Source organism: Nyctereutes procyonoides, unplaced genomic scaffold (genome assembly GCF_905146905.1).
Source record: "Nyctereutes procyonoides isolate TBG_1078 unplaced genomic scaffold, NYPRO_anot_genome, whole genome shotgun sequence".
NCBI classification, from domain to species: Eukaryota; Metazoa; Chordata; class Mammalia; order Carnivora; family Canidae; genus Nyctereutes; species Nyctereutes procyonoides.
The window spans coordinates 40,658,982-40,685,651 of record NW_026575020.1 but is presented as its reverse complement, the minus strand read 5'-3'; the positions used below and the strand labels follow the sequence as shown (position 1 = coordinate 40,685,651).

Below are 26,670 nucleotides of genomic sequence, written 5' to 3'. Positions count from 1 at the left end.
CTGAGTGGCAGAAGTGCATGCAGCCCACCTGTGCTGCCAGGATTGCACCCTGAGTCCCAGCTCCCAGGCACACCTGGCAGTGGCAAGGGGCATGTGTGTGGTGTCAGGTGGGGACCCCACGCTTCTCTAGCCATGTTCAAAACCACCAGTGGGGAAGAAGTGCAGCCCACAGATGCCAGCCTCTTCTTCATGTGAAATCTCTGCCTTTTTCATATCTAATGAACATGTTTCAAACACGGCAAGCATCTCTCGACGCAGCAAAGTTTGTTTTGACAGGAGTGGCATATCTCCAGGATGCGGCCTCTTTAATCAGCCTCCGCTTTGAGGTCCCACGTCCTCCTCTGATATCCACCCGGTTTGAAATCCGGGAGTTCTAGGCAAAGATGTGGGGAAGGTCGGGGTTTGTTAGGCTCCTGTTTCTTTCTTTTTTATTTATTTTTATTTTTTTTTTATTTATTTTTTTAGGCTCCTGTTTCATATGCCAGCTCCATCCCCCACTGCAGGGAGTGAGGGTGGGGGCTGGCTGGGAGCTGACGGGTCCAAGGACCCGATGAGATCCAGCCTCTGCTAGAAGGGGCCTCAGACCCTGAGCATCTCCCGGAGTCTGTGCTACTGCTTTGTCCGCAGTGCCCCAGGCCCCCTTGGGGCAGGACTAGGGGCTGAGCTGGGTGAGGCCTTCAGGGGGCCCCTCCTCCTGTCAGCGTCTCCCACTCTTCTCCAGAATCTTTGCTCCCCTGGGGCTTGGGGATACATTCTCCAGGGCCTGCTGCAAGCTTGGAATTTCTTTGAAGTGTCTCATTTTATCTTGAAAACTTATGCAAGTTGTGGGTTATGCTTCGTAATGTTTGAATATCTGTTGTCGGTAAGGAAACCGGGTTTTACAGACTTATTTCCAGGAATAGATGGCAAAACAGGAAGAGATGCTTCCCCCGGCACAAGCTGAGCACCCCACCTTTAAGACTCACACATTGGGTCCAGGGGACCGGGGAATGTACCTAGGGGTGGGGACAGGCCAAATCTCCCTCAGTTAATGCTTCATAAATTCCTTTGTTTCACAGGTGTCTGAGCTTCTGAAAGCATGTCCGTGGGGAAGGCTTTGCCCAGCTCCTCAGACGATGACACATGTCACCGTCTCCCGGGAGCTTGCCAGAGAGGCAGTGTCCTAGCACCAGCCCTGGACATTCTGAGCCCACAGGTCTAGAGGGTGGGCCAGATCCAGATTTCTAACAGGCTCCTCCAAGCAATTCAGCTGCAGCTCCCAGTCAGTCCAGCCTTTCTCTGTGTCCTTCTAGACACTTCCGGGGACTGGCAACTCACTCCTTCCTGATGGGCCCACTCCTGGGAGGGCCCAGCACAACATCAAGGCTCAGTTAGCATTGGATGCAGAAGGACAGATAAAGGGATGGGACAGATGGGTGGATGAACACACGATGGATAGGCAGACTGATGGATGGGTAGATAAGCAGACAATAGATGGGTGATGATGGGTGGGTGGATGGATGGATGGACAGACGGAGAGATGGATAGAGGGGTGGATGGATGGAGGGTTGGATAGAGGGATGAATGGACAGATGGAGGGAGGGATGGATAGAGGGATGGGGGGATGGAAGGATGGATGGACAGATGGATAGAGGGATAGATGGATGGGTAGAGGGATGGGTGGGTGGTACTGCAGCCCTGTATCTTAGGAGAAGGTCCACATCACCTTTGGGTGCCTTTCTTGCACTGTGGAAACTGGGGCAAAAGCAGAAAGAGCCCCAGGAAGGTTGAAGGTTGGGTAGAACATGAGGGAGAGGGGGTAGTGGTGCTCCCTGACCTTTCTTTTCCTCCTGTAGAGGCCCTGGTGGGTCTAAAGTGAGCAAAGGACAAGACTGAGGGTGGCAAGAGGCATCAGGGCGAGCCCAAGGGGCAGGGGTAGGGGTTCAGGGTGGCCAGCAATGGACACTACTGTCCCTCGCTGACAATGGAACCTCTGACCTCCTTCTACAGCATCCTGAGTGCTTGAGTCAGTTACAGTCTGGTCTGAGAGCTGTTTGGGTTCCATCCTGTGGTTTCCATGTAACAAGACATCCATTTCCTACTTACCTATTCCTTTTGCTCTCTCATGACCAGAATATACAAAGGGGTTTCTACTTGAAGTTGCAGTTTGTTTACAGAATCCCACATGGATCTGTAAGCTGCCTGACAGCTTTCTGCTGAATAGCAGTTAGCCAGGCGATAGGATGACACATCTTTCCTCCATGTATTTAAGTGATGGTTGCTGTCCTTGTTGGGGATTATTGCCATCAGAGAGAGGGTGGTTGGTGTCCACATAGAGCAGCAGTCAGGTAGTCCCTCTTGGGTAGTACCTCAAGTAGATGGTGTTTAGGCTGCAAGAAAATGATGTTAACGGTGATAAGATGGGACAGAGTCATGGACCCAGTGAGTAGGTGCTTAGAAGGTGCCCCCCATGACCCAGTCATGGGCAGGGCACTGGGACCCTTTGGTACCTGAGATCCTGCCACAGGGTGCTCAGGCCCAGAGCAGGGCTTTCCACCTCCATTCACAGCCACCGGGGCTGCCCTCCCTCTGCTTTTTTATCTCAGATAATGACATACATATGTAACTTGTTCTTGATAAAAATGGAATCAGGGGGATCCCTGGGTGGCTCAGCGGTTTAGCACCTGCCTTTGCCCCAGGGCGTGATTCTGGAGTCCTGGGATGGAGTCCCACGTCGGGCTCCCTGCATGGAGCCTGCTTCTCCCTCCTCCTGTGTCTCCACCTCTCTTTCCCTCTCTCTGTGTATCTCATGAATGAATAAATAAAATCTTAAAAAATCTCACTAACCTAAAAAAAAAAACAAGAATGGAATCAGATAGCATGTGCTCTTCTGTGCTTGGCTGCTTTCGCTCAGCATCGTTCTGTGAGATCAATCCATTTTGCAGTGTGTATCTGGGCAGGCTCTTGTTTGTTGCTGTGTATTATTCCATTGTGTGAATATGCCACAGGATCAATGTGTCCATTCAACTGTTGGTTGGCATTTGTTTCCAGTTTCTGGCTCTCATGAATAAGATCATGTCTCTTGATGGACAGAAGTGCTCATTTTCCTGGGGCACCTCCCTGGGGGGGTGCCACCTGCCAGCTGTGGTGTCGGCAGTATTTGCAGCTATCGTAGATTCCACGGTAGATGGTTTTCCGAGGCTGGCGTACGTTGTTCGGTCCCCATGGGCAATGCACGAGGGCTCCCGTTGCTGCACACATCACTAAGCTCGGTTTATAGCAGCCTTTCTAACTTTAACCACCCAGGAAGGCGGGTGGTAGTAACTCACTGTGCTTTTAATTTGTCATCATGGTCGCCCCATGACGAATGAGAAAAACATCATTTCATGTGCCTATTGGCCACTTGGATGTTCTCCTTTGTGAAGTGCCCTTTCAAGTCATTTGCAAATTTGAGGGAGGGGGTTGTTTGTCTTTGACTTAATGATTTACTGAAAATACATTCTGTGTATGGGGCCATTGTTGGGTGTATGGACGGAGACTTTTCTCCCAGCCTGGGACTTGCCTCTCGACTCTGAATGGTTTTCTGGGGGAACTGAAGTTCCTAATTTTAATGAAGTCCAGATTATCAGTCTTCTCTGGTTACGCTCTTTGCTGTCCTTGGCTTAAGAAATCTTGGCCAGCCCCAAGTCTGGATGTGTTGATCAGTGCCAGTCAAGGGCGGAGGCTAAGAGCTCTCTTTCTGGAGCCTAAAGATCTGGGTTTGAACCTCAGCCCTGCCGCATTTCTGAGCCTCCCTTTCCCCATCTGTAAAGTGGGTTTGCCTCATTGGGGGACTGTTAAGAACACAGGTGAGCTAACAATGTGATGCACTTGGTCAGCGTTACCAGGGGTTGGTTTTTTCCCCCCACTCTTGAGACTTATCTGGACTCTTCTGGGGTTTAAGCACTCACCTAAAAGGACAATTGATCAGTTGCTTCCCAGAGCCCGGCCATCATATCCCACTCCCTTGGACACTTGGCAAAGACAAGTATCCCCAGCTGCCCAACCCCCAGACCAATTGTCAGGTCTGGGGAGGTCCCTGTACCCAGTGCCCTACCCAGGGTGGGAGCTATGACTGAGCAGCGGACAGAAGGAGAGGAAGACCGAGGCCCCATCTCCCCAGCCCCCACGCCTTCCCCTCCCCCTCACAGCCTTCCCTGCACAGAGCATAAGCACCCACCCACCTCCTCCCTGTATTTCAGTGGGGACACCTTACTACATGTCACCAGAGAGGATTCATGAGAACGGCTACAACTTCAAGTCTGACATCTGGTCTCTGGGCTGTTTGCTGTACGAGGTGAGTGTCTGGCTTGCAGCTTAGCGGCACTCAGCGGGGTGTGCATGGCAGGGACCCAGCCAGCCAGGGCAGGGCCTTAAGCCTCACCCCCCACCTCCCCACCCCTGGCTCAATATGGGGACGCAGGGATGTGTGACATCCACCTATGACTTTGGCACCATCTGGGTCCTGTCCTTCACCCCACACAGCCCAACGTCTGCCTGATTAATGACGTCAGGCTGGAGGAGATTGTTAGAGGCAGAGGAGTGGCAAACTGGGTGCCACGTCACCTTTGGCAGCTGCCACTTGCAGAGGGAAACAGACTAAAAACAGGGTTGAGTGTCTGCCTGTGTGATGGAGGGGGCACAGGCAGGGGGTCTGGCTCCCCAGCATCAGGCCTCATGTGGGGCCTTGGGGACAGAAGGGGTCGGCTCTGGCCCGTGCTTCTGATACACTTCGCACAGAGGGTGTCTGCGCTCTCCCGGGCTCAGCAACAGGGTTCCACTAAAGACCACGTCCCCTCCCCTGAGCTGTGGAAGGGAGCCACCAGATGGCCATTTCCAGATCTGGGGGCCCGTCTGGATGGCGGGACAGGAATATTTCTGAGTCTTGGCAGGCGCAGGCAGGAGACGACAGGAAGAGATTCTGACCGGCCACCCTGGAGGTCTGGGAGCAGCCGCCAGTGGGGGAGGGAACCCCGAGCCCTCCAGTATTTTCGAGCTGGTGGCCACAGCCTCCAGCACCCTGGCCTGGACCGCCTAGTGCTGGGCGGCTCTGGGATTCTGCACCATCCCCGTCCAGATAAATGAAAGAACAGATGCGAGAGGCTTTGAAAAAATCCTCCAAGGCCCTGAGACCCCTAGCATGGTTTGCTTTTAAAATTGGAACCTTGATTATTTTTCTGCTTTCCCTGGAGCTGACTGGAGCCTATGTGGGGTCTGGTTTGGAGCAGATAAGAGACTTGTGATCAAGCTGATGCAGCTTGTAACTGCCAGGGCGGCACCGCTCGAGATAGTGCTGAGGGGCCCACCGGGGGCATTTGGGGGGCACAGGGACTGTTGACTCGGAATTAAGCTCAACGGTCCTCGGGTATAAATGTAAGGAATGAGCTGCCCACTGCTGATCCACATCAGGACTGTAGGGGTGCCTGTAGCTGGGGTCTTCAGCAGTAGGGTCCCCTCCCTGCATTACTGAGCAAGTCAAAACCCATCCTTTGTAAGGTTTAAGCTTCACAGCATCTCTCCTGCTGGTAAGAGCAGACATTTTGTTTTAAAGAAGTGGCCTAGTGGTTAGAGAGAAAGCCAAGTAGCATCTGTAGCTGGACACCCCCCCCCCCCCAGAGGTTAGTAGTGTCAGGGACTCTCAGTGTCATTTTGGAGGTCTTGTGGGGGAAGTCAGGCCCTGACGGTAGAGGTGGGGAGCAGACCTGCTTTTCAGGACCCTAGAGGGCATCTGTTGTGGGAGGAATTGTTTAATGGCCACCAAACAGGAGTAGCTGGGGATACTCACCTAAAGGACACCTGGTGGTATCCACCTGGTGGCTGCAGTGGATCAGGGAGTACAGGGCAGTTCCTGGCCCCCTCAGGTGCAAGAGGGCTGAGTTGTGTATCCTTCTGCTGTCCCCATCTCTCCTCACAGCCTAGCTGGTGTGGGGTTTGGGAGTCCAGAGTGGTTGGGCAGGGGGATGGTCTTTAGCAACAAGAGAAAGAGAGGACCGTCGGAAGGATCCTCAGCAAGGATGACGGGAAAGAGACCTGCCTGCAGCATGTCCCAGGTGTCTGCATGGTCGGAGTAGCCCCAAGGGTTTGTGTGGTGTGGTTTTGCCTAGAATGAAGTAAAACCAGGTGGGCAGACCTCCAGAGTCACACAGAACCTCTGGTATTTGTGTCTGTCACCTGGGATGAACCCTGACTTCCGGGTCCCTACAGCCATCTCTCCCAAGTACAGTCTCGGCTTCGGGTGAACAGCTCGGCCACCAGGCTGCCCAGGCCAGTGACAGAGCTGAGTCCAGGCCGTGCACCAGCCAAGCCCTGCCCCCTGCACTGGCTGGGGTCTGAGGAGGGGATTCCACACACACACACACACACACACACACACACACACCCCAACTGGGCATTGTCCACCCCTGTGTCAGTCCTCAGGGAGGGGGACTGCCATCCCTAGTCTCCGCAGGGCTAAGCAGATGCCTCCAGTGGAGCCGGGGTCCAGGTGGGCTATTTTGAACCATGGTGTGTACATGTACGCACACCTGCGCGTAGTTAGCTCGCTTGGCGGCAGTAGTTCCCGAACGGAGCCTGGCTCAGAGCAGGCCCTCCGGCATTACGGGCAGGTCACTGGTGCTTGTGGCCACCCCGTCGCTGCCATGAGCTGCTGACTGGGCGTGGGCTGACAGGTTGGCATCTGCCACCCCCCTCTGGCAGCAAGGAGCCCACGACTGCCATATTTCCCTTTTTGCTTTGGCCAGTGGGAAATCAAAGTGCCGCTTGGCCTCCATCTCCATCTCTGGAGAACTCAACCTCGTACCCCTGCTCTCGTGCATAGTGTCCCCAGTCCAGATGGTCTGGCCCTCTTATTTTTCCATCCCTGGTTTGGGATTTCAGGAAGCTGCTTCCTGTCTGTGTGAACCCGGATGGCCTCTGAGCATAAGCAGACCGCGGGCCGCCCCGAGTGCGAGCCAGGGTGTGGCGGCGGCCACCCCTCTCCCCGGGGCCCAAGGGCGGCAGCTGGCTCCCTGCACTTGTGCCAGGCCCTGTGCAGCCTTTGCCTGGGCTCTGGGGGGCCGTCCTCGCGTCTCCAGCTGCAGTCCCGAAAGCTGCGTGGCGGGTGTGCAGGCAGTGCTCACAGCCTGGGCTCCCGAGCACCAGGCTGGGGTGCGGCTGAGCTGCTCTGTCTGTTGGCAGCCTGTGGGGGCGATCAGCTTGCAGCCAGGGTGGGGGCTGGCGGTGGGAAGTCCTCAGAATCAGCCATGTCCTTCCTCCGTGCATCGGCGTCCTCGGCGATGGGTGGCACTGACCTAAACCAGACGGCTCGGGCCTCTCGCAGGCGAGGCTGGTGAGGCCGCCAAGTCCCCCGACCCTGCAGGAAGTGGGTGCTACCCCCACAGACAGGGAGGGAGATGCATCTGGACCCAGGGTTTGGTAATTGGAAGGAAACATCCCACAGACACGACCAGAGCTTCCACTACTCGGCCTGTGGTGTGTCCCCGAAGCACCGGCCTGAAGAACCGTCCCAGACGCTCCCACCCACACGCCTGCCTGCTCCAGACCACATCTGAGGAGGAGCCCACCCGAGCCAGGGCGGCCTGTGGCCTGAAGTGACAGCATAGAGCCAGAGAAAACCTGCCCTGTGTGGACAGGCCTGCCCCGGCACAGCCTCAAGTCTCGAAAGTGCCCCGTGTTCATTTCCTCTGCTACAACAGGTTGTCACAGAGCTGACAGCTTCATACAACATAAAAGTATTTGCTTACCGTTCTGGGGGCCACAAGTCCAAAATCTGTTCTAGTGGACAAAAGGCAAGATGCTGGCAGGGTTTGGTTCCTTCTGCAGGTTCCAGAGAGAATCCCTTTCCTTGCCTTTTCCATGGAAAATGGGGAGGTTCCGGGTGCTCCTTGGCTCATGACCCCTTCCTCCTCTGTAGTCACTCTGCCTCAGCCTCCCTCTTATAAGGACACTTGTGATTACACTTAGGACCCACCTGGACCACCCAGCACTCTCTCCCACGTGGGGTTGTTAACTTGATCACACCTGCTGAATCCTCTTTACCATTGAAGATAACACGCTCACAGGCTTCACGGATGAAGATACAGGCATCTCTGGGGGTCTTTAGTCAGCCCACCCCCATCCCTTGGGCAGCCAGGGGTCTACTAAGAACCTCCTGAGCTCACCCAAAGATGTTAATGTTGACTGGTGGCTAGTGAGTGGCCACAAAACACTGTACCTGCCTCGTGCGCCCCGGAGGGTGGGTGCCAACTGGGATCTGTCGGGAAGAGGTCACCATCTGGAGAAACAGGCCAGATGGCTCAGCGGCTGGGAGCAGCACTGCCCCCAGAGAATCACACCAGGCCAGTCCCAGCCTTGTTATAAGGGAGAAAGCAGACTCAGGGAGGTGGAGTGACTCCCCAGGGTCTCATAACAAGGAAGTGGCCAACATGGGCACTGGTCCCCAGGCTGCCTGTCAGAGCCCACCCCCTGTGGACGGGCCCTGGCCAGAAGCAGGGCAGGACGCATGGGCCTTCCCGAGCCAGGGGGGGAGGGGCGGGCAGTCCCCTTCTCCCTGGTGACTCCATGCTTGGGTGGGCCTAAGTGCCGTGGAGAAGGGGCTGTGGGCCCCAGCCCAGAGTCCCAGGGGAGGAAGGCCAGGTTGTGAGGAGTCCTCAGCCACTGCAGCGCCCCCCTCTGTGGTGGGAGCCCGCCCCCCAGCAGAGATGCTGGAGCTTGGCCCTGTCAGAAGGCCCAGGACTTTGTTTTCATTACCCAGCACGCCTCATGGGGGCACCCAGTGTGCGAGCTCCGCAGTTTTATTTACATGAGAGCTCAGCTCTGAGCATGGAGCTGAGGGAATCAGCTTGTCCAGCACCAGCCCCAGGATCCTCGGCAGGGAACCTTCTCACGGCAGCCTTGGGGGACTGGACCCAGCAAGAAAGCAGTGAGGGACACAGACTAAGGATTGGCCGCCCCTTGTACAGGATCCTGTTTGGAATTCTGGCTCTACCCAGAGAAAGGTGTGGTACCCTTTGGCTCGTGGGGGAGCAGGGCTGCAGACCCCTTGGTGCCTGGCTTCTGGGTGCAGCCTTCACTCTGGGGTGGGCTTTGGAGATACTAGGTGGCAGGACGGCCGTCTGAGGCCCCAACAGGGCAGGAGTCAACAGCAGTTGCTGTCACCTCTGAAGTCAGAGTCCCCTCCTCCCTCTGACATCTCAGATCACACACCAGTTTCCCTGAGCCCTCCTGGCAGGGCCGGGCGCCCACACTCTCCCACTTTCCTGGCTGGGTGTCATCCCGATAATGCCAGAGAAGAAAAGTTCTGTATTTGAGGAGCAGCGCTGAGCGCCACAGCCCTTGGCAGTTCGAACGAGGCAGACGGGATCGGCCCCAGACAGTCCCCTTCCGCGGCAACCGGGCAGAGGTGGGCGGTCGTCTGGTCGCTGGTGCGAGGATCTCCTCATTCGGGGTAATCGTGCTAATCCCAGCACCTCAAGCAGCCCCAGAGGTTCCATCACAGCCCGGCGCCCTGATCTGGGTGGAAGGCCCACGGCCGGGTCTCTGCTGCCACCAGAATCTGCCTTGGTGGACGGAGAAGCCGCAGTCATCGAGGAGAGGGAGGGCTCCCCGGGCAGATCCCTCTGCGGACCCCGTTGAGGGCAGCATGGGCACGTGCCGGAGGGAGGGAGGAACGCTTTCAAGGGGATGGTGGTCTGGGGCTCGCCCCCTACCCATCTGCGGGGCCCTTTTGGAATCCCAAATGGCAAGGTGTGTGCAGACCAGAATGGCTTGCTGAAAGGATTAGTCAGTCTCCCTCCCAGGCCCGACTCGTGAAAAAACCGGGGCCTCTGTTAGTGGGCCGGCATTTTAAATGTTCCTTCTACTCTGAACAGAAACACTTTCCAGGAAAACCCATCTTAATCGTCCAGCCACGACTCGGAGGGCACTCAGATCACCCCCAAGTGACCGCCCTGGAGCCTCAGCTGCTCTCCACTGTGGCAACAGATGTCCTTTTGAAGCTGTCCAATTAACCCTTTGCACCCGAGGCTCTCACTTGAACTATTGCAAACGCATCTCCTGCGTGATGCCGTTTTGCACACCGGTAAAGCCCGCTCCCTGTCAGGCCAGTGGAACCCGCAGCGGGCAGGGCCTCCACGCACTCGGCCTTCCCTGCCAAGTGCCAGGGCCACTCCCTGTAGCCTACCTGCAAGTATGGGTTTCCCATTCGTCCTCGAACGGCTTGGAGTCCCTGGTCATAGGAGGAAAGGTGAGGGGGAGCACTGAGGCTGTCCCTGAATGCCCATCTGAAAGCACCTGGGCCACAGGTAGTTGTCTGGGCTGACGCCTGGGTCAGAGGAAACCACAGAGTCTCCGGGCCACACTGTGCTGTGTCCCTGAAGGCCTTCCAGAAACCCAAGGATGCTGCCCGGGGGCCCTCCTAGAGAAGGCAGGCCCTGCTCTTGGGGCCCCCAGAGCTGTTCACAGGGGCTGGGGGCAGACAGCGGCACTAAAGCTGGTGGGCACCCATAAACCCCGCACCGCGGGCTCCACCCTGCCTTGAGATGGGGTTTGCTGGCCTGCCCGCTGCGGTCGCCCACTGCCCCATCACAGCCAGAGCCCCAGAACCCCTGGCCAAAGAGTCTGTGCGGAGTGGCCTTGGCAGCCTGGCTCCTCGAAGGGAACCAAGGCCAAACAGACAGGCAGGCACAGTTACCCGACGGCACTTCATTAGCAGGAGGCATTGGGCCATCTTTTGGCAGCAGGCAACAGTGAGCGGGAGTGACAAGAAGTACTTGAATCCCATTACGGATTAATCAGCAGATGGGGCCGGCAGGCACTGTGCTGGGCTGCTACTCGGCTGCTGGACACAGCCGCCCCAGAGCTCCCGCGAACCCCGAGTAGCGCTGTGTGTGATGGGGCGGGGGCCCGGGTCCCCTCCAGACAAGGGAAGCCTGGTAGTTCCCCGACTGGGGAAGACCCCACTGGGCCACCATCTCGTCGTCTCCTTTCCCAGGGCCCCAAGGTGGAGCCATGCCAAGTGGCCTCATCACGGGTGGCGACAGCCCAGCTTGTGGTGCTTCCTGTGCCAGCGAGGCCTCACTGCAACCCTGCAGGTGGAGCCTTTCCCATTTTACGGACTAAGAAACCAGAGGCCGACGCACAGGAAGAGAATACAGAACTGGGAATTGGGCCGGCTGTGGCTGGCTGCAGAACCAGGGGCTGGCTGCCCTCCCACCCTGGAGCTTCTGAGATACACAGGGGCCCGGGCCCCTGCTTCTGGGCTGGCCAGGTGGCCGGCCTTCTTACTCACCTGCCTTCCCCGATGGTGTCTGGGCATCTCGCTTCTCCAGGACACCGGCCACTGCCCTGAATTGCAGGCCTTCGGAGAGCAGCTCTGTAGTGGGCTAATGCAAACAGCCAGAATGAAACCCAAAAATGAAATGCCTCACCTCCCCACCCCACCCCCAAAATGCTAGTCCTTGGGTAATTTCCTAAATGTATGACTTAGACATCCTCTCCTGGGTGTCTTTGGAATTGCTTCTTAGAAATAGAAGACAATGCACCAGAGAGAGCCTGCTGGGCCCAGGCACGCATCCCAGCGAGCAGAGCCTGTTTCCCCATCTGCTGTGTGCACACCACCAGGACCGGTCCTTGAGCGCTGGGGCGTGAGGTGGGCTGTGCCTGCATCTCCCTCTCCTTCCTTGTGGCCTTTAAAGTTTGGTCTCTGAAACCTTGTGCTGTTTAACTTGCTTGTGACAAGGATTGTGTTAAAACTGCTACTTTGTTGCATCCCAGCTCCCCCAGAGTTTTGAGGAAATCCTGCTGGGCAGGCTCAGCAAGGACCAGGGAAGGAGTGGTCCCTTTCACCCTGGACCCTGAGGCTGCGCACTCCTGTTTCTCACCCGTCCCCCCACCCCCACCCCTTACAGATGGCAGCTCTCCAGAGCCCCTTCTATGGAGATAAAATGAACCTCTTCTCCCTCTGCCAGAAGATCGAGCAATGTGACTACCCGCCTCTCCCTGGAGAACATTACTCTGAGAAGGTGAGTTTGCTGCCACCAGGCCTGGGGAGCCTGGTGGCCAGCAGTGGCTGGAGAGGGGAGGTATTTCCAAAATGCCACGGCTGTGGGGTTGAGCTTGGGTTCACTTAATTGGGTGGAGAAAGGAAGGAAGATTTCTGGGAAAGTCACTTGGGGCAGGCCAGGGCGGGGAGTAGATTAATTTTGCTAGAGGTTTCACAGACACCAGGGTGGGCCCCCCACGGCAGTCTGTGGCCAGCCCACTGGCACGGAAACCAGGAGGAGCTGGCCAGTGAGGCCCCATTGGCACACTTCTGCCCATTTGGCTCTCAACTCCGGTGCTCGAGTGCAAGGCTCACTGCTGCAGGTCCCAGATACGGGCTCCCTGTGGTGTCAGACAGCAGGAACCCGACACGGAGCCAGGAGGTGGTGGGGCCTCGGCTCGCCCCAGACCCCCCGCTGGCTGCCAGTCCACGCCCAGGAAACCATGGCAAGCAGACCGCTCTCCTTGCTGTCATGGACTTAAGCCACACCTTGGGCTTTGACCTTCAACGTTCTACTTTGGGTACCAGGGCTCTGGACACAGGCTGATAGGTCTGGCGCTGGGTCCATGCCGGCTACTAGCTGCCTTTTCATGTCCCTCCCTCAGTTCCATCTTCTTGAATATAGAGCTAATATTTCACCTTCGTGGATAAAATGTGCAGATGACAGGTTTACAATACAGCATGGCTAAGAGTGTAGACGTGTGTATATCTACATACTCCCTTCCCTGTTCTTGGGGGAGTTGCCAAACTTTTGAGTCGCAGTCTCCTCAGCTGTAACATGAGGATAACCTAGAGGTGACCTCCCGAGGTCAGTGTAAGGATTAAATAATACATGTGACGGACGTGCCCAGTTCAGCACCAGGCGAACATTTACCCCAAAGCCACCTAAAGTAGACACCACATGCAACAAAGGGCCTGGCTCAGGGTAAATGCTCTGTGCCAACTATCATCGTTCTTTCGGTCAGGGGCAACACTAGCAGATGTGAAGGGGACTCTGAGACCTCTCCACCGTGCAAGGACCACAGGCCATAGTATCCTGATAATGGCTCACATTTACGAGCCATTTAAGGCTTAGTAACTTAAGGTTAAGGTAACTTGCCCAAGGTGATGTAAATCACAGGTGGTGAAGGCAGGATTTGAACCCAGTGATTCTGCACCCAGCCACTGTGCCATCCTGTTTTTGTTTTTTTTTTTTAAGATTTTATTTATTCATTCATAAGAAACAGAGAGAGGCAGAGGCAGAGGGAGAAGCTGGCTCCTTGCACGAAGTCCAATGCAGGACTCGATCCTGGGACCACGAGATCACACCATGAGCCAAAGGCAGGTGCTCAACTGCTGAGGCACCCAGGTGTCCCTGCCATCCTATTTCTTTCTTTTTTTTTTTTAATTTTTATTTATTTATGATAATCACACACAGAGAGAGAGAGAGGCAGAGACATAGGCAGAAGGAGAAGCAGGCTCCCATGCACTGGGAGCCCTACGTGGGATTCGATCCCGGGTCTCCAGGATCGCGCCCTGGGCCAAAGGCAGGCGCCAAACCACTGCGCCACCCAGGGATCCCTGCCATCCTATTTCTTGACAGCTCTTCATAGCCAGTTGTTCAGTTGGGCTGAGGTGCCATCTGTGTAGCTTGCTACAGTCCCCAATCCTGAAGGCTCTGAAGGCTCTGGAAGGAGCAGCCCTCATCCACCAGGGGCTTGGGCTGCAGAGACCAGGTCTTCCAAAGAGCTCTAATGCTGTGTCCAGGCAGGCCAACCAGAAGGGTCATCAGCTCCCTTTCTGTTGGCAGCCTTCATACTTAATGCCACACTTACTGGCTCTGCAGACTCGCAGAGGACAAAGGTCAATAGATTTATTTACCAAGTTAGTAGTTGCATTTGGTTTTTCTTTTCTCATTTTTTCAATTTGGAAATCTGTACTATTTAGAAGCAGCTTGGACTTGGAGCAAATCAAAACTTTGCTTGTCTCCTACCCATACATGGGAACTGTAATCTCTGCCCTACAGAGAGGCTGAAATGAAGTGAATCTGGGTAAAGCCCTCAGCCCCCTTCTCTCCTGAGTCAGTCACTCCAACTTTGTGACCTTGTGCTCCCCAGAGCATCCAGCTTTCACCAGTTGTGTTCAGCATTTCTAGGCTATGTGTTAGGCAGTGAGAGGTGCTTCTTAGCACTGGAGTTGCTCAGCACACTTCACTTTTGAAGTTCACATCACCTCTTAGAAATGGGTGTAAAAGACACTTGTTTTTGTTTCTCTGGGTTTCAGAAGTTTTCAAACATGCTCTTACTGCCAACCGCATAGTCTGCTCACTGAGTAATTGGGACTCACAATGACTTTACCTTCCTCTGCTTTTCTTGGGCACATTAACTTGTCGGAGGCCAACTACTGCTGCCTTCCCCTGAATACTGGAAGGGTCTGTAAGGTTCTTAAAAATATTGTCTCATCATGGGCAACCCCAGACTGCAAGTGTTCCAGTGGCCGCAGGCTCGGCTGCAGCTGCCTGTCCAGGGGCTTCCCAGTGTTCATAAAGCAGTGGAATCCCAAAAAGGTGTAGGCGGGTTGGAGGGAAGCTCCCAATGCCGGGCTGGGCCCAGAGGTTTGCAACCTGCAACACCTCAGGTGTGAAACATGGAGCAGGTCCTGCAGCCTCAGGGCCCCCTGCATGACCCCTCCACCCTCCCTAGGCTCCCCGAGCGAGAAGGAGCCAGAACGGCACTGAGTCCACAAGCCCTCTTATTGAGGACCAACCCTTGTCCCTGCTGCTGCCCCTGACCCCGCAGGGCCATGAGGCCCCTGCAGCACCAGGTATTTAAATGGAAAAAAAACTGCAGTGAGCCCAGTGATGTAAGTTAAGATGTTGGCTTTTTAAGGTCATTATTTTAATTACCATTAAAATAATTGGCACTCTGGCTATCAGAAGAATGGAGGCGATCAGAGGCTCAAGGCGCCCCTCCCCCGCCCGGAGGCAGGGGCAGCCTTCAGTGTCTGTATAATTAAAAGCTCCGTCTTTCATGAGCACAATAAAGAGGCCAGGGGGTGGGCAGACGGCAGCCCTGCTGCATGTTAATGCATTTATTATGATCAATAAGCCTTTGCCTTGAGTTTTGTCCTCTGGTTTGGTATCTGCATGCCTGACAGCAGGCAGGCAGACACACACACACACACACACACACACACACACACACTAGCGTGGGCAGTTGAAGTTCACAATTGTCTGAACATACAGGGTCTCGAAGTGTGGCCCTCTGGGGCCAGGCAGGCCTGGGAATGGCCCTGGCTCTCCCAGTGGCTGTGACTGCACACCCATGGCTCGCCCTAAGTGCCAGTGTCCGCTTTGGGTCGCCATGAGGGCCAAATGGGTTAATGCATGGGAAGTGCTGGCAACCCATCTCCGCAAGGCTGGTTCCCTAAAAATAACGCCTGCCCTTCTCTCCCTTATAGTTACGAGAACTGGTCAGTATGTGCATCTACCCTGACCCCAACCAGAGACCGGACATCGGATATGTGCACCAGGTTGCCAAACAGATGCACGTGTGGACTTCAAGCACCTGAACATGGGCGCAGCGGGCCTTATCAGAGCCGCACCACTCTGCCTTACTTGAGTCTTCTTTCCAAAGTGGCCGCCTGGTAGCCTAGACCAACTAAGACCAGAGGGTTCGGCAGGTTCCTGAGGGGGCCGGCTTTGACGCAGACGCTGAAAGCAGAGCAGCTGGGGGGAGGGGCACCAGTCACACGTTAACTGGTGGTCACATTCGAAAGTCCTTTCTTTAAACTGTCTGTGGACAATCTCAGCTGGGTTGTTACCAAGGGTGGGTGGTTCGGCGAGCCACTGACACACACACCCTTGTATCTGGATTGTAATGTGAATCTTTAGGATAATTCCTTCAGTGACCTGTCAAGGTTTCTAAGAACAGGAGAATTGCAGGAGACTGTGTGATTTGTAGTGAGCCTTTCAAAATGGTTAGTAGCAAGTTCAATTTAGCTCTTAGAATCTTTTCTAAAAAATCAAGCTGTGTGCTTGCTCTGTTGTAAAGGATAAAATGGAAATAATTTTTTAAAGTAGAGTGGAGGGAGATCTTCCTAATATTTTTATCCATGTTTATAACTTGATGAATGACGATGAGGAGAACCCAGCATCTGGCACAGAGTTTCAGAGGCAGATAGTATTTTGAAAGCCATGTGTGTTTTCCATGCAGCCGCTCAGCCCTCTTCTCCTGAATACCTGCTCTGTCCCAGGCCTGTCAGGCACTCCGTCACCTGCTGGAAATGCTGGCAGTTCATTTAACAATCAGTGTTAAGCGTTCTCCTCTGTGGGAAGGAAGCATGGGATACAAAACATATAAATATAAAATGTGCCCTCAGGCTGTTCTCTGTGTAAGTTCTGGTTCTGCAGCCACCTACCATGACCCTGGGCGACTCTTCTCAGCCTTTCTTAGTTTCCTCATCTGTAAAATGGGACTAATAGTATCTACCTTCAGCGTTGCTGGCAGAATTGAAAATAAAATACGCAAGTAACCAGGAACATTGTAGATGATCCAAAAATCATAGCCACTCACCCCTTCACAAAACTGAAGTCCATGGACCATGCAAGTCGAGAATTAACGTACAGCTGTATTATACATAGGAAACCAGAACTATGTTCACTTATTTCTTATTCCCAAATAGGATTAACTGTGAAGACTAATTTATAAATGTGAACTTAAGGAAAACTCAAGCTCTGAAGGAAATATTTTGCTTTTCTACTCAAGTTAATCCTCAAATGGTCTAAGTATCTGTCACCCATTGACTTGGTGACAGTTCAGCCCTCAGATAGAGACATGCCCGCCTACTCAGTGTTCTGGTCAGGTGCTCTGACTGCAGCCAGCCTGCTGACCAGGGGCCCAGGCCCCTCTGGGGACAAAAGACTTGGGCTGGGCCACTGCTCTGTTTCCATGTGTGAACTCTGTTCTACTGTAACCCTGTCGGGTTTGAGACATTTTCTTCAGATGCAACCTCTGCTTTGTTCTTGTTCTCCATGTTGGAAATAAAATGGGGGAAGAGGGGTCATTTCTGTGACTGAGTATAATTCACGGATAACTTTAAAACAGCTTCGTGTTGCAGCACAATTTCCCCAGGCACCTTTAAAAACATAATTTCACAGGCCCCAGACATTCTGTGTAATCTTGGAATTTTTGTAAGCTCCCCAGATAATTTTGGTTACCGTCAGCCAAGCTGCTGCCCTAAATAATCCCACTGTTTCCCCTACCCCACTCCTTGAAGTTGTCACAAGGGAGGCTGCCCTAAGAGGGGGTTCACCCCGGGACCATGGTGTAAGGACTCTCTGGTGTTCCCCAGCCATGCTCTCTCTAGGGGAGAGTCAAGGCCCCAGCTCCTGCCAGGCACTTACTACTGAAAGTTCTTCTGATTCCACACCGATTTTATGGGCACATATTCTGCTTACAGCTCTTAGAACCTCTACTGTGCCATCTGTGGCAGGATCTACCTCAGACACAGGTGAACTTGCGTTCTGCACACCATCTACTTTTGACACCATGAGAGCAACTCTGCCTACCAGGACCCTCTGGAGGCATGAAATCTCACCCATTCACTAGGCCTGGGTGCCTGTGAAATGACTGCATCCTAATTACTACAAGCAGCCCCAAAGCGTTCCTCCAACTTCTGTAAAACTGGCGAATGTGCAGTTCACCCAGTTTTATGCAGCTACAGCAAAGCAAACTGTCCACCTAACCTGCTTTTTCCTTGCTACTTAGACCTGACATCTCTACTTCTTTCCTATTTGGCTGCTGGGGTAAAGGCTACACCGCCCTCACCTTAAAACAAAACAAGAAAACTTGGGACCACCCTGAACAAAGAGAAAAGATTAGCACAAGGAGTGGGCAGAAAGGCTCATCTGACTTCCACAACAGACAAGCCCTCCCCTGCTTTTAGGAGAGTTATGTTGCTCTTACACCTGTGTGAACGCAGATGGATTCCCAGGGAGGGATTAATAGCCTGAAGGGGGGGGGGGCCAGGTCAATAAGCATTAGTGGCCAAAAAACCACACAACCTCCATACCTCAGCCATTCAATCTGGTTTTCATGTTTTATTGGGTCTCATTCAGCAGACACTGCCAAATGAAGGTCTGAGGGGGGAGCCTCCACTGTCCCCCACCCCCACCCCAATCTTGTAGAGCAGTAACCATCCATCCACAGATGCCATTCACGAAGTGTCCATTGTCTGAACTGTTTCTTCCAACACCTCAATTTCCAGGGTGGTGACTTTTTCAGTGAGGACTGCGGTGGTCCCTTTCTCACATCTGTACCGGCCAAACCTAATGGGAGAAAAACAAAGGCAGAGTTAGGATCCCTTTGAGGGGCTGCTCAGAGGGCTGGAGACAAGTACTCAGGCAAGGCAGCAAGCAGGACTGGACTCCAGAGCCTAGCTCTCCTGATCCCCAGCTCTGTAGCTTTGGTGGGGATTCGACTGCCCAAGGCTCTCTCTCCTCTGTACTCCAGGGCTACAAAACAGGGACGCCTGGTGGATGTGTGCAATCAGTCAGTGTTCATGCAGAGCACCTGGAACTTAATGGGGTCTCAAACTTCCTTCTCCACCTTACCCTCCCCAGAAGATGCTGAAAAGCACTTGGTCATCTGCCTTCAAGCTTCAACGCCCCCCCCCCCCCCGCCAAAGCACCTCTTAGGATCAGCGGAAAGTGGACCCTTTTGTTAAGCTGTCGTCACCCTTCTCTTGTGTAGAAACAAGGATGACTTACTGTTACCTGAAACACTAAAAATATGTGGAAGCAAAAACAGGATAAAAATGACCCGCAGCTAGACTCTGGCCTTGTCACTCCGACAACATCCTCGAGCCTCCAGCAGTGTTAGCTGCTCCTTGCAGCAGCGTGGTAGGTCCCCACTATGTCACACCCCACAACTCTCAGAGTGACTCTTGACAATGGTTTCTCTGAGCACAAGCAGTCTGTAAGAGCCACATCTGCGCTGCTAATTCTCACATTGGGGCCAGGAATTACAGTATCATCAAACAGCAATACAAATCCAACTGTTCTCTGGTCTTTCCCCAGCTGGGACATTATTCCTGTCAATCTGGCAGGACTACAGAAGGCAGCAAGCTATGCCATGACCACGTGCTCCTTGAACATCATCCCCTTAAATGGGCACTGTTGCTCAAATAGGAAGCAGGAAGCAGAAAAAAGTGGGCGACATCAGTGCTCTGCATAAATTCAGGGGCTCATGCAACGAAGAATGGCTGGCCTCATTTCTGCTAACCCTTCAGTCCCCACCACACTCTCTTCAAAGGATCGGAGCAATAACACCTGCTCAAGATGTGCCCCAGCCCTCCCCTGCTGGCATGAAGATGTGGCTCCTTCCCCCAAGACTGGTGCCTTGGTGGCTTGTTCTCTCAGAGCCGGAGCCCCACGTGGCTCCTGTGTGCTCAACTCACCTGAACTGCAGCATCCGTGGGAGACTTAGACACACAGGAGCCTCCTCACTGTCCTGGGTTATGGGTGCCTGGTATCAGCATGCAGGGAAAGCTTCTGCAAAGCATGGCTGAGGGTTGGCAGCACAGGAGCCAACTGAGAGTCCACGCCTGCCCAGGCCACCAGCTCTGCTCCCACCCCAACTGCCCATTCTGGAAAAGGTTCCTCTACTCCGGGCAATGCCTCCGTCCCCCCACCAGTCAGCCACTGGCAGAAAGGATGACCATAAGATTCCAGCGTGTCACTGCTGGGCCCACTGCCACCTGGCCCCCGCCGAGGTGCCCAGGCAACAAGGAGCGAGCGGCTCTGTCCACAGGGCAGGTTGCACACACCTGCCAGGGGCTATGCCTCCTTCATACCATTTCAGGAGTTTTTATAACTAGCAACAAGGTTATTTTGTTTCTGTTCTTATGTGTTTACAGTCTCCTTTACAGATGAGTAAAAATATCCCAAAGAATTTAGATGTGCCACTGCTGAGCACAGGTTCCTTGTCCTACACAAAGACTACTTTTCAGTGGCTCAAACCTGGCTCCCAGAATCCTCACCCAGGACACCGTTCCGTCTGGATGGAGTATAACCACCTCCCCCTCCCCAAACTCTCAGCTCTTGCAGCATCTTGCAAATACTGGGAGACACACTGGGAGACGTTGGGAGCTTGGCAAAGTCTGCTCCCCCCATACAGCCTCAAGCCCGGAAGGTGGTTTCCTTTCCTGCTCAAAGTCCAGAAATGCCACAGTTGTTTACAGATCACCTATGCTAGCTCCCATCATTTAAGAGACAAACAGACTGACAGGCCCAAAGCCACCATGTCAGGCAATGACACTGCCCCAACCCTTGAGCCAGAACTCTTTGCTGCTGAGCAATCCTACCCTGCTGGGAGCACACTGAGTTCCCACAATGCTGAGCGCAGTGCAGGATCTCAATGTTCCACTCTTTCCTTGGCATTACTCCTATGGTTTGGAATGTGGGTATATGCAGTGAGAGTTAAAGGAGGCAAACCAGAAGGTGATGTGCTTGCTGTGCTACATTCACATGAATGCGGCTTCAAGTAGAGCTTAGAGCAACATCTTGAGCTGCTGAGGCCCGCGAAGAGGTCAGGAGCCAGAGGACGGCCAAACCACGTGAGACTGCAAATGAGCAGCTCATCTGCACACACCAGCCACAAGGGCTGGAAACCTTCCACTTCTATTCAGCAAATGGGGCTAGAACCCTGTCCCCCCACTCAGAGCCTGGGCTGCACCGCTGAGACACAGTGCCTGCTGAGCAGGTGCCGCGGGCAAAGAGCATGGCTCCCCGGAGGGCAGGAGGCACCAGGCAGCTCCCTAGGCTAACTTTTGGGGATTCCTAACCAATGGTTTATAACTGCTTAGGACTCTTAGACCACTCAGAAAAGCTATGGGCTGGCTTCCCTGAAAAATGCTTTTCAGAGAATTCTATATAGAATTCAGGGGATTCTTTAAGATTAGAGAAAAGAACAGCAGGCAATTCAAACCTCTCCCCTGAAACTCCCAGGCTAGGACTCTTTCCTAGGCTTTGGTCCACCTCTCCCATCAACATTTTACAAGTTAAATCACTTTTGTACACCTGACAGCAGCCCAAGTCATAAAGCAAATTATGGACATAAAGCATAAAGGACTCAAAGGTCTGTGTGTAAGTTCAGCTTGAGGACACTGGACTTCCGTCACAGGGGTAATCACCAAGAAAACCCTGTCTCAGTGCCATGGAGAGATCAGGAGCGGCCATGGAAGGCAGGGGATGCAGGCAGGATCTCATCTCTTTTACTCACCTAGTCCCCTTCTTGTTGGGCACCGAGTATGGGCGGAGGAAGTCCAGTTTGCTCTTGCTGATGACACAGAGATCAATGTTACTTCCAGACCCCAGGTCGTTGAAGACGCCAGCTGCAATGGCTTCACTTACCAGCTTCTTGGCTTCCTCTTCCTGAGAAAGAGAATAGGAACGATTATGTCCACAGTAGACTAAAGGGCTGCTCTAACAGCCACAGAGTACTCTCACAAGCAGTGCACAGAATCACCAGTGAGGTAGATGTTTTCAATGCCCATTTTATAGATGAAGAAAAGGATCTCAGTACCAGAACGATCTGCCAAAGGTTCCTCAGCTATAAGTAAGTTCAGGAACCAGGTAAACCCTTTATGCATGTGCCCCTTCTTCAACACACTGCTTCACATCAGAAAATCACCGCTTGATTGAGGTCCCTGGGCGGACAGGAAACAATTTGTCATCTAAAGCAGGGGTCAGTAAACTTTTCTTGTAAAGGGCCAGGTACTAAATATTTTAGGCTTTGTAGATATACTGTCTCTGTCATAACTACTCAACTCAGTCACAGTAGCACAAAACAGCCAGAGACAATATATAAACAAATGTATGTGGCTTGTGTACCAATAAAACTTTATTAACAAAAACAGGTGGAGAGCCAGACTTGGCCCATAGGTTGCATTTTGCTAACCCCTGATCAAAAATGTGCAATGGTTAGAACCGCTTCCAGGTTACATAATGAAAAAGTCAATTATCAGGGGAGAAAGATGGTGGCAAATCCAAGGGCGTGACCTCTTGCCCAAGTGAATCTACTGCCTTCTACTAGAGAGCCTCCATGTTCACTGAACTGATTCACTTCTTTCAATCATTCTCTCTTCTCCTTCTCCTTTTAAAGGCAAGTCTAAGTCACCAACAGTTACTTGTGAAAAAGCAGATTAATTTATTTCTTTTTCAAGAGGCCTTTCACATGTCAGATCCTATGCTAAGAGGTAGGGCTACAGCGATGGGTAAGGCCCCAAGGTCTCTGCTCTGTAGGAGTTTAGGTCCAAGCAGGGAAGGGGTGGGGATCCCTGGGTGGCGCAGCGGTTTGGCGCCTGCCTTTGGCCCAGGGCGCAATCCTGGAGACCCAGGATCGAATCCCACATCGGGCTCCCGGTGCATGGAGCCTGCTTCTCCCTCTGCCTGTGTCTCTGCCTCTCTCTCTCTCTCTCTCTCTCTCTGTGACTATCATAAATAAATAAAAATTAAAAAAAAAAAAAAGCAGGGAAGGGGTATCAGAATATCTCACAAGTCTCTGAGTAACTATGATGCGGTGTGATAAGGGCTAATGGATAACTGGGTCAGCAAAGCTTCAGGGAGGGCTGAAAGGCCATGCACTAGGCACGCACAAAACAGGGCAGTAAAACCAAAGGCAGGTAGTGGAAGCAACAAGGTGGGACCTGGCGAACACCAAGTACAAAGGTCGTTAGGCAGCAAGGAGAAAATAAACCATTCTCCCAAGGAAGAGACTCTAATTCGTGCTGCACCTTCCAATCTACTAGCACATGAGATTCCACAAACATGCAAGCTGAACTAAAGAGGTCATCTAAGTACCACCCTTTGAGAAACTTAACTCCCTACCAATGTCCAGCCTGAGATCACCAAAGGGCAGATTTGCGGACTTTTGGCTGTGGGATTTCAGTGACATGAGTGCCCTCTACAGACTCAGAGAAGGATAGAGAAGGCTCTGCTTGGAAGTGGGATCCTCAGCAACCCAGCAGTAGGAGCAAGGGGGTTATTCTGGTCTTTATCCCACCAGTTTTTTTTCACTTCCTGAGTGGTACCAATGTTGGACCAAGGGAGCTGGTTATTCTCTTGTGATTATACGGCCCAGTGAGAACTCATCCAAACAGGATCCTCTCATCAGAATTCTCTGCTGAAGCTCCCAACAAGCCAAAAGCCAGTGCTGCAGGTAGAAGCAAAGAAACCATCTTGGAGATGGCTGCTGCTACCATACAGACAGCAAAACTCAACCAGTAACTTAAACACAGCCTCATTCCAATCCATTTCTCTTGTTAAATGACTCCAGGTTTGTGTGGGCCTGTGTCTGTGTAGGGGCACCTTCCTTATTCCCTTGCTCCTCACCCACCCTCTCTTCTTCCTATGCCAACATCATGGCTTTTTCTCATTACTGCTGCTGGTGGCTACTGGATGTCACAAACCCTGCTGGCAGTACTTAGGACTGAAGATTTAAATTTCCCAAATCATTGTATGTCAGAGGATGGGGATGGGGGAAGACTCTGAGGAAATGGAGATCTACACATGATATCAGGCGGCATACCTAATGTCCATCAATGAAACTGAGCCCATAGATAACTAGAATGCTGACAGTGCACAGATCACAAGTGAATCTTCCTCTATGTTGCAAATATTCTGAAATGTGAATAGATGAACTTTAAAACTTAAAAAAATGTGAAGTATTCTGTATAGCTTGGTTTATTCATACAATTATCGTATGTGCTTTTAAGTGTAAAGGACTTTTAAAAATTGGACAGACCTTTTAAATTCCTTTCCTCCCCACCAATTCCAGAGAAGATAATTCCTTAAGGAAGAATATCTCACAAGTCTCCAATTTTTTTTCCAGTTCTACTCGCATTTCATATACACAGGATTGAAGATGTTATAAAATGGAATGAACCTGACATTTTATTGAGCATCTACCGTAAGTACTGAGTTAGTCATATTGATGATCATTTTTACCTCTGCCCTCAACCATCTTCTGAAGTTAGTATGGTCAGAAACTATAGCTAAGAGAGTGAATGACTTGCCCAAAGTCACCAAGTTAGTAAACAGTAAATTAAAACCGGTCCACTGGGCTCCAGAGCCAGAATGCCACAGTACCACACCAGCTCACAAGAAACCTGTCTCAACTGGAGGCTTCTTAGTGAGTTGGGGACAGTGGACAGCAGGTCCCTGATTTAGGGTATGTCCCTCCCTAATCACCTAGGATCTTCAGAACCTAAGTTTAAGAGAAGGATGGTGGTTGCCAATTAGTCTTTGGGCAATGGGCAGTTCCTCTGATGGTTGTTTCTGTAACAGGGACAGGGGAGCACTGTATTTTCCAACTTGCCCACAGATCACCACTTTCTACAATGTAACATGGCAGCGATTAATATTAAAAACACGTATCTTGGGAAACGTGGGTGGTTCAGTTGGTTAAGCATCCAATTCTTTTTTTTTTTAATTTTTATTTATTTATGATAGTCACACAGAGAGAGAGAGAGAGAGGCAGAGACACAGGCAGAGCGAGAAGCAGGCTCCATGCACCGGGAGCCCGACGTGGGATTCAATCCCGGGTCTCCGGGATCGCGCCCCGGGCCAAAGGCAGGCGCCAAACCGCTGCGCCACCCAGGGATCCCTAAGCATCCAATTCTTGATTTCAGCTCAGGTCATGATGTCAGAGTCATGACATCAAGCCCAGCATGGGCTCTGCACTCAGCAGGGAGTCTGTCCGAGATTCTCTCTCCCTCTCCCTTTCCTCCTTCTTCCCCTGGCTAGCACTTTCACTTTCTCTTTCTCTCTCATATAAATAAATAAATCTTAAAAAAAAAAAAAAACTATGTTTTGGGGCACCTGGGTAAGCATTTGAGTCTTGATTTCAGGGTCATGAGCACACATTGGGTTCTGCATTTTGCATGGAGCCTGCTTAGGATTCTCTCTTTCCCTCTCCCCTTCCCTGCACATGCTCTTTTTAAAAAACAACCCATGTCTTATTTCACATATCCCCTGCCCCTACCAAAAACCCTCAAAAGGCAAACAGTGAAAATTTACCAAGCCTCTCTTGTCTACTCATTAGTCAATGTCTTCAACAAATATTTAGAGACACCTACTATGTTCCAAGAAACGCTTCGTATGTCAAACACAGTCTTTTACCACCATTATTTCCACACTCAGAATTCTAGACACATATGCAAATATGCTACTGAGCATATTCATCCTGTGTTTTCTTTAGAGTGGAGTTTCACAATTAAACAACTCTTGTCTTTAACACGTTCTAACAAATATTTAAGAAAACCATTGAGAAGAACCACCAACTGAAAGCAAGAGGTGGGGAAAACATCACATTTTTATCTGTCTCTGGCCCACAATAAATGTAGGAAGCACTGTTCCTTCCTTTAGGATTCATTCTTCATAGGGAAATTGCATCTCCCTTTTCTGGAAGCTGCAGGGTGACCCGGGGACAGCTGCTACCTGTGGCCCCAGCTGATCAGACCCAGGTGCCATGCTCTTGCCCACTGCCAGGCTGCAGTCCTCCCCTGGCCAGCTGCTCATGGATTTACGCTGCTAGTCACAAGGGGCCATCGATTCAATGTGCATACAGACCAGCAGGACTCATCCTGGCTACCAGAAAAATGGCCCTCCAGCCCAGTGGCTTTTACTTTGAGACCCTCGACCAAAACACCACCACCTGGTGATTAAAAGTTCACCAGGAAGATGTGGAGGCAGACCGGGTCTGAATCCCATTTCCTACTTACTGCTGTACAACCTTAGGCAAGTCACTTCCTTTCTCCAAATTCACTCTCCTCCCTTGTAGTATAGTGACAATAAATCAGGATTTACCAAAGGACTGCTGTGAGAATTAGAAATAAGGTATAGAAAGCACCTACTATAGTGCCTGGCACATAGATGTTGCTTAATAAAAGGTAACTTCTTTATTAAAGCAAGCCAGAGGGCTCCTGGAAGTGCTAAGACAAAATTCACCTCGAAGTAGTGAACTGCCTGTAACAGAAACCCCGGGCCAGGAAGATCCAAGCAAACCCACTGACAAATCTGCCCACAGTTCTGTGAAGAAGTTCCTATAATAATTAATCTAAGCAAAAGGCATACTCCCTAAAAGTTCAGAGAATATAAAAGGAGCACTTCCTGCTTTATGGCTACAAAGACCAAACTAACTGGGAATATCAGTCCCCCGGGCCACCCCTGCTTCTTAAATGAGATTACAATAAGAGTGATGTACTGTAGTACAAGTCAGCTGTGACAAGCAGCACTTTATAGAGCTATCTGTTTGTCTCCATCACTGCATCGTGCAATGTGTCCCTGGACTCCAATGTGCAGCTCCATTTACCGCTACATGACAAATGGGCAGCACTTGTAAAAGGCACAAAGAGGTCCACGTCGGCCATGTAATGGTCACCACAGCTGTACCCAAGTGCTTGAGGGGACAAAACAGACCCCCAAGTTCATTAAACTGACCAGTAATGGATCTTTCAAAAAGTGCCTTAGGAATCGTACAGAAAAGGCTAAAATAAATAACTCAGCATGGAAGGCTAATCTGAAATGGTGTTTGATAAATTATTTATAACACAGGCGATTGTCTGCATTTAAT

The 26,670-nt window shown here is 52.1% G+C and overlaps 2 protein-coding genes across 2 annotated transcripts in view; one reads left to right on the top strand and one right to left on the bottom strand.

Annotated features, from left to right (window-relative positions):
• The window catches only part of NEK6 (NIMA related kinase 6), an 83,511-nt gene extending 66,410 nt beyond the window's left edge, over window positions 1–17,101 (top strand). The window contains exons 10-12 of the mRNA XM_055324279.1: window positions 4,221–4,315; window positions 11,925–12,038; window positions 15,497–17,101. Of these exons, the coding sequence (XP_055180254.1) occupies window positions 4,221–4,315; window positions 11,925–12,038; window positions 15,497–15,607 (320 nt within the window). The 3' untranslated portion in view covers window positions 15,608–17,101. The remainder of the gene's footprint in view (window positions 1–4,220; window positions 4,316–11,924; window positions 12,039–15,496) is intronic.
• Window positions 17,102–18,122: 1,021 nt separating this feature from the next.
• PSMB7 (proteasome 20S subunit beta 7) overlaps window positions 18,123–26,670 on the bottom strand; it is a 66,142-nt gene continuing 57,594 nt past the window's right edge. Inside the window, exons 7-8 of the mRNA XM_055334211.1 lie at window positions 21,319–21,470; window positions 18,123–18,365 (exon numbers count right to left, since the gene is read on the bottom strand). Of these exons, the coding sequence (XP_055190186.1) occupies window positions 18,254–18,365; window positions 21,319–21,470 (264 nt within the window). The 3' untranslated portion in view covers window positions 18,123–18,253. The remainder of the gene's footprint in view (window positions 18,366–21,318; window positions 21,471–26,670) is intronic.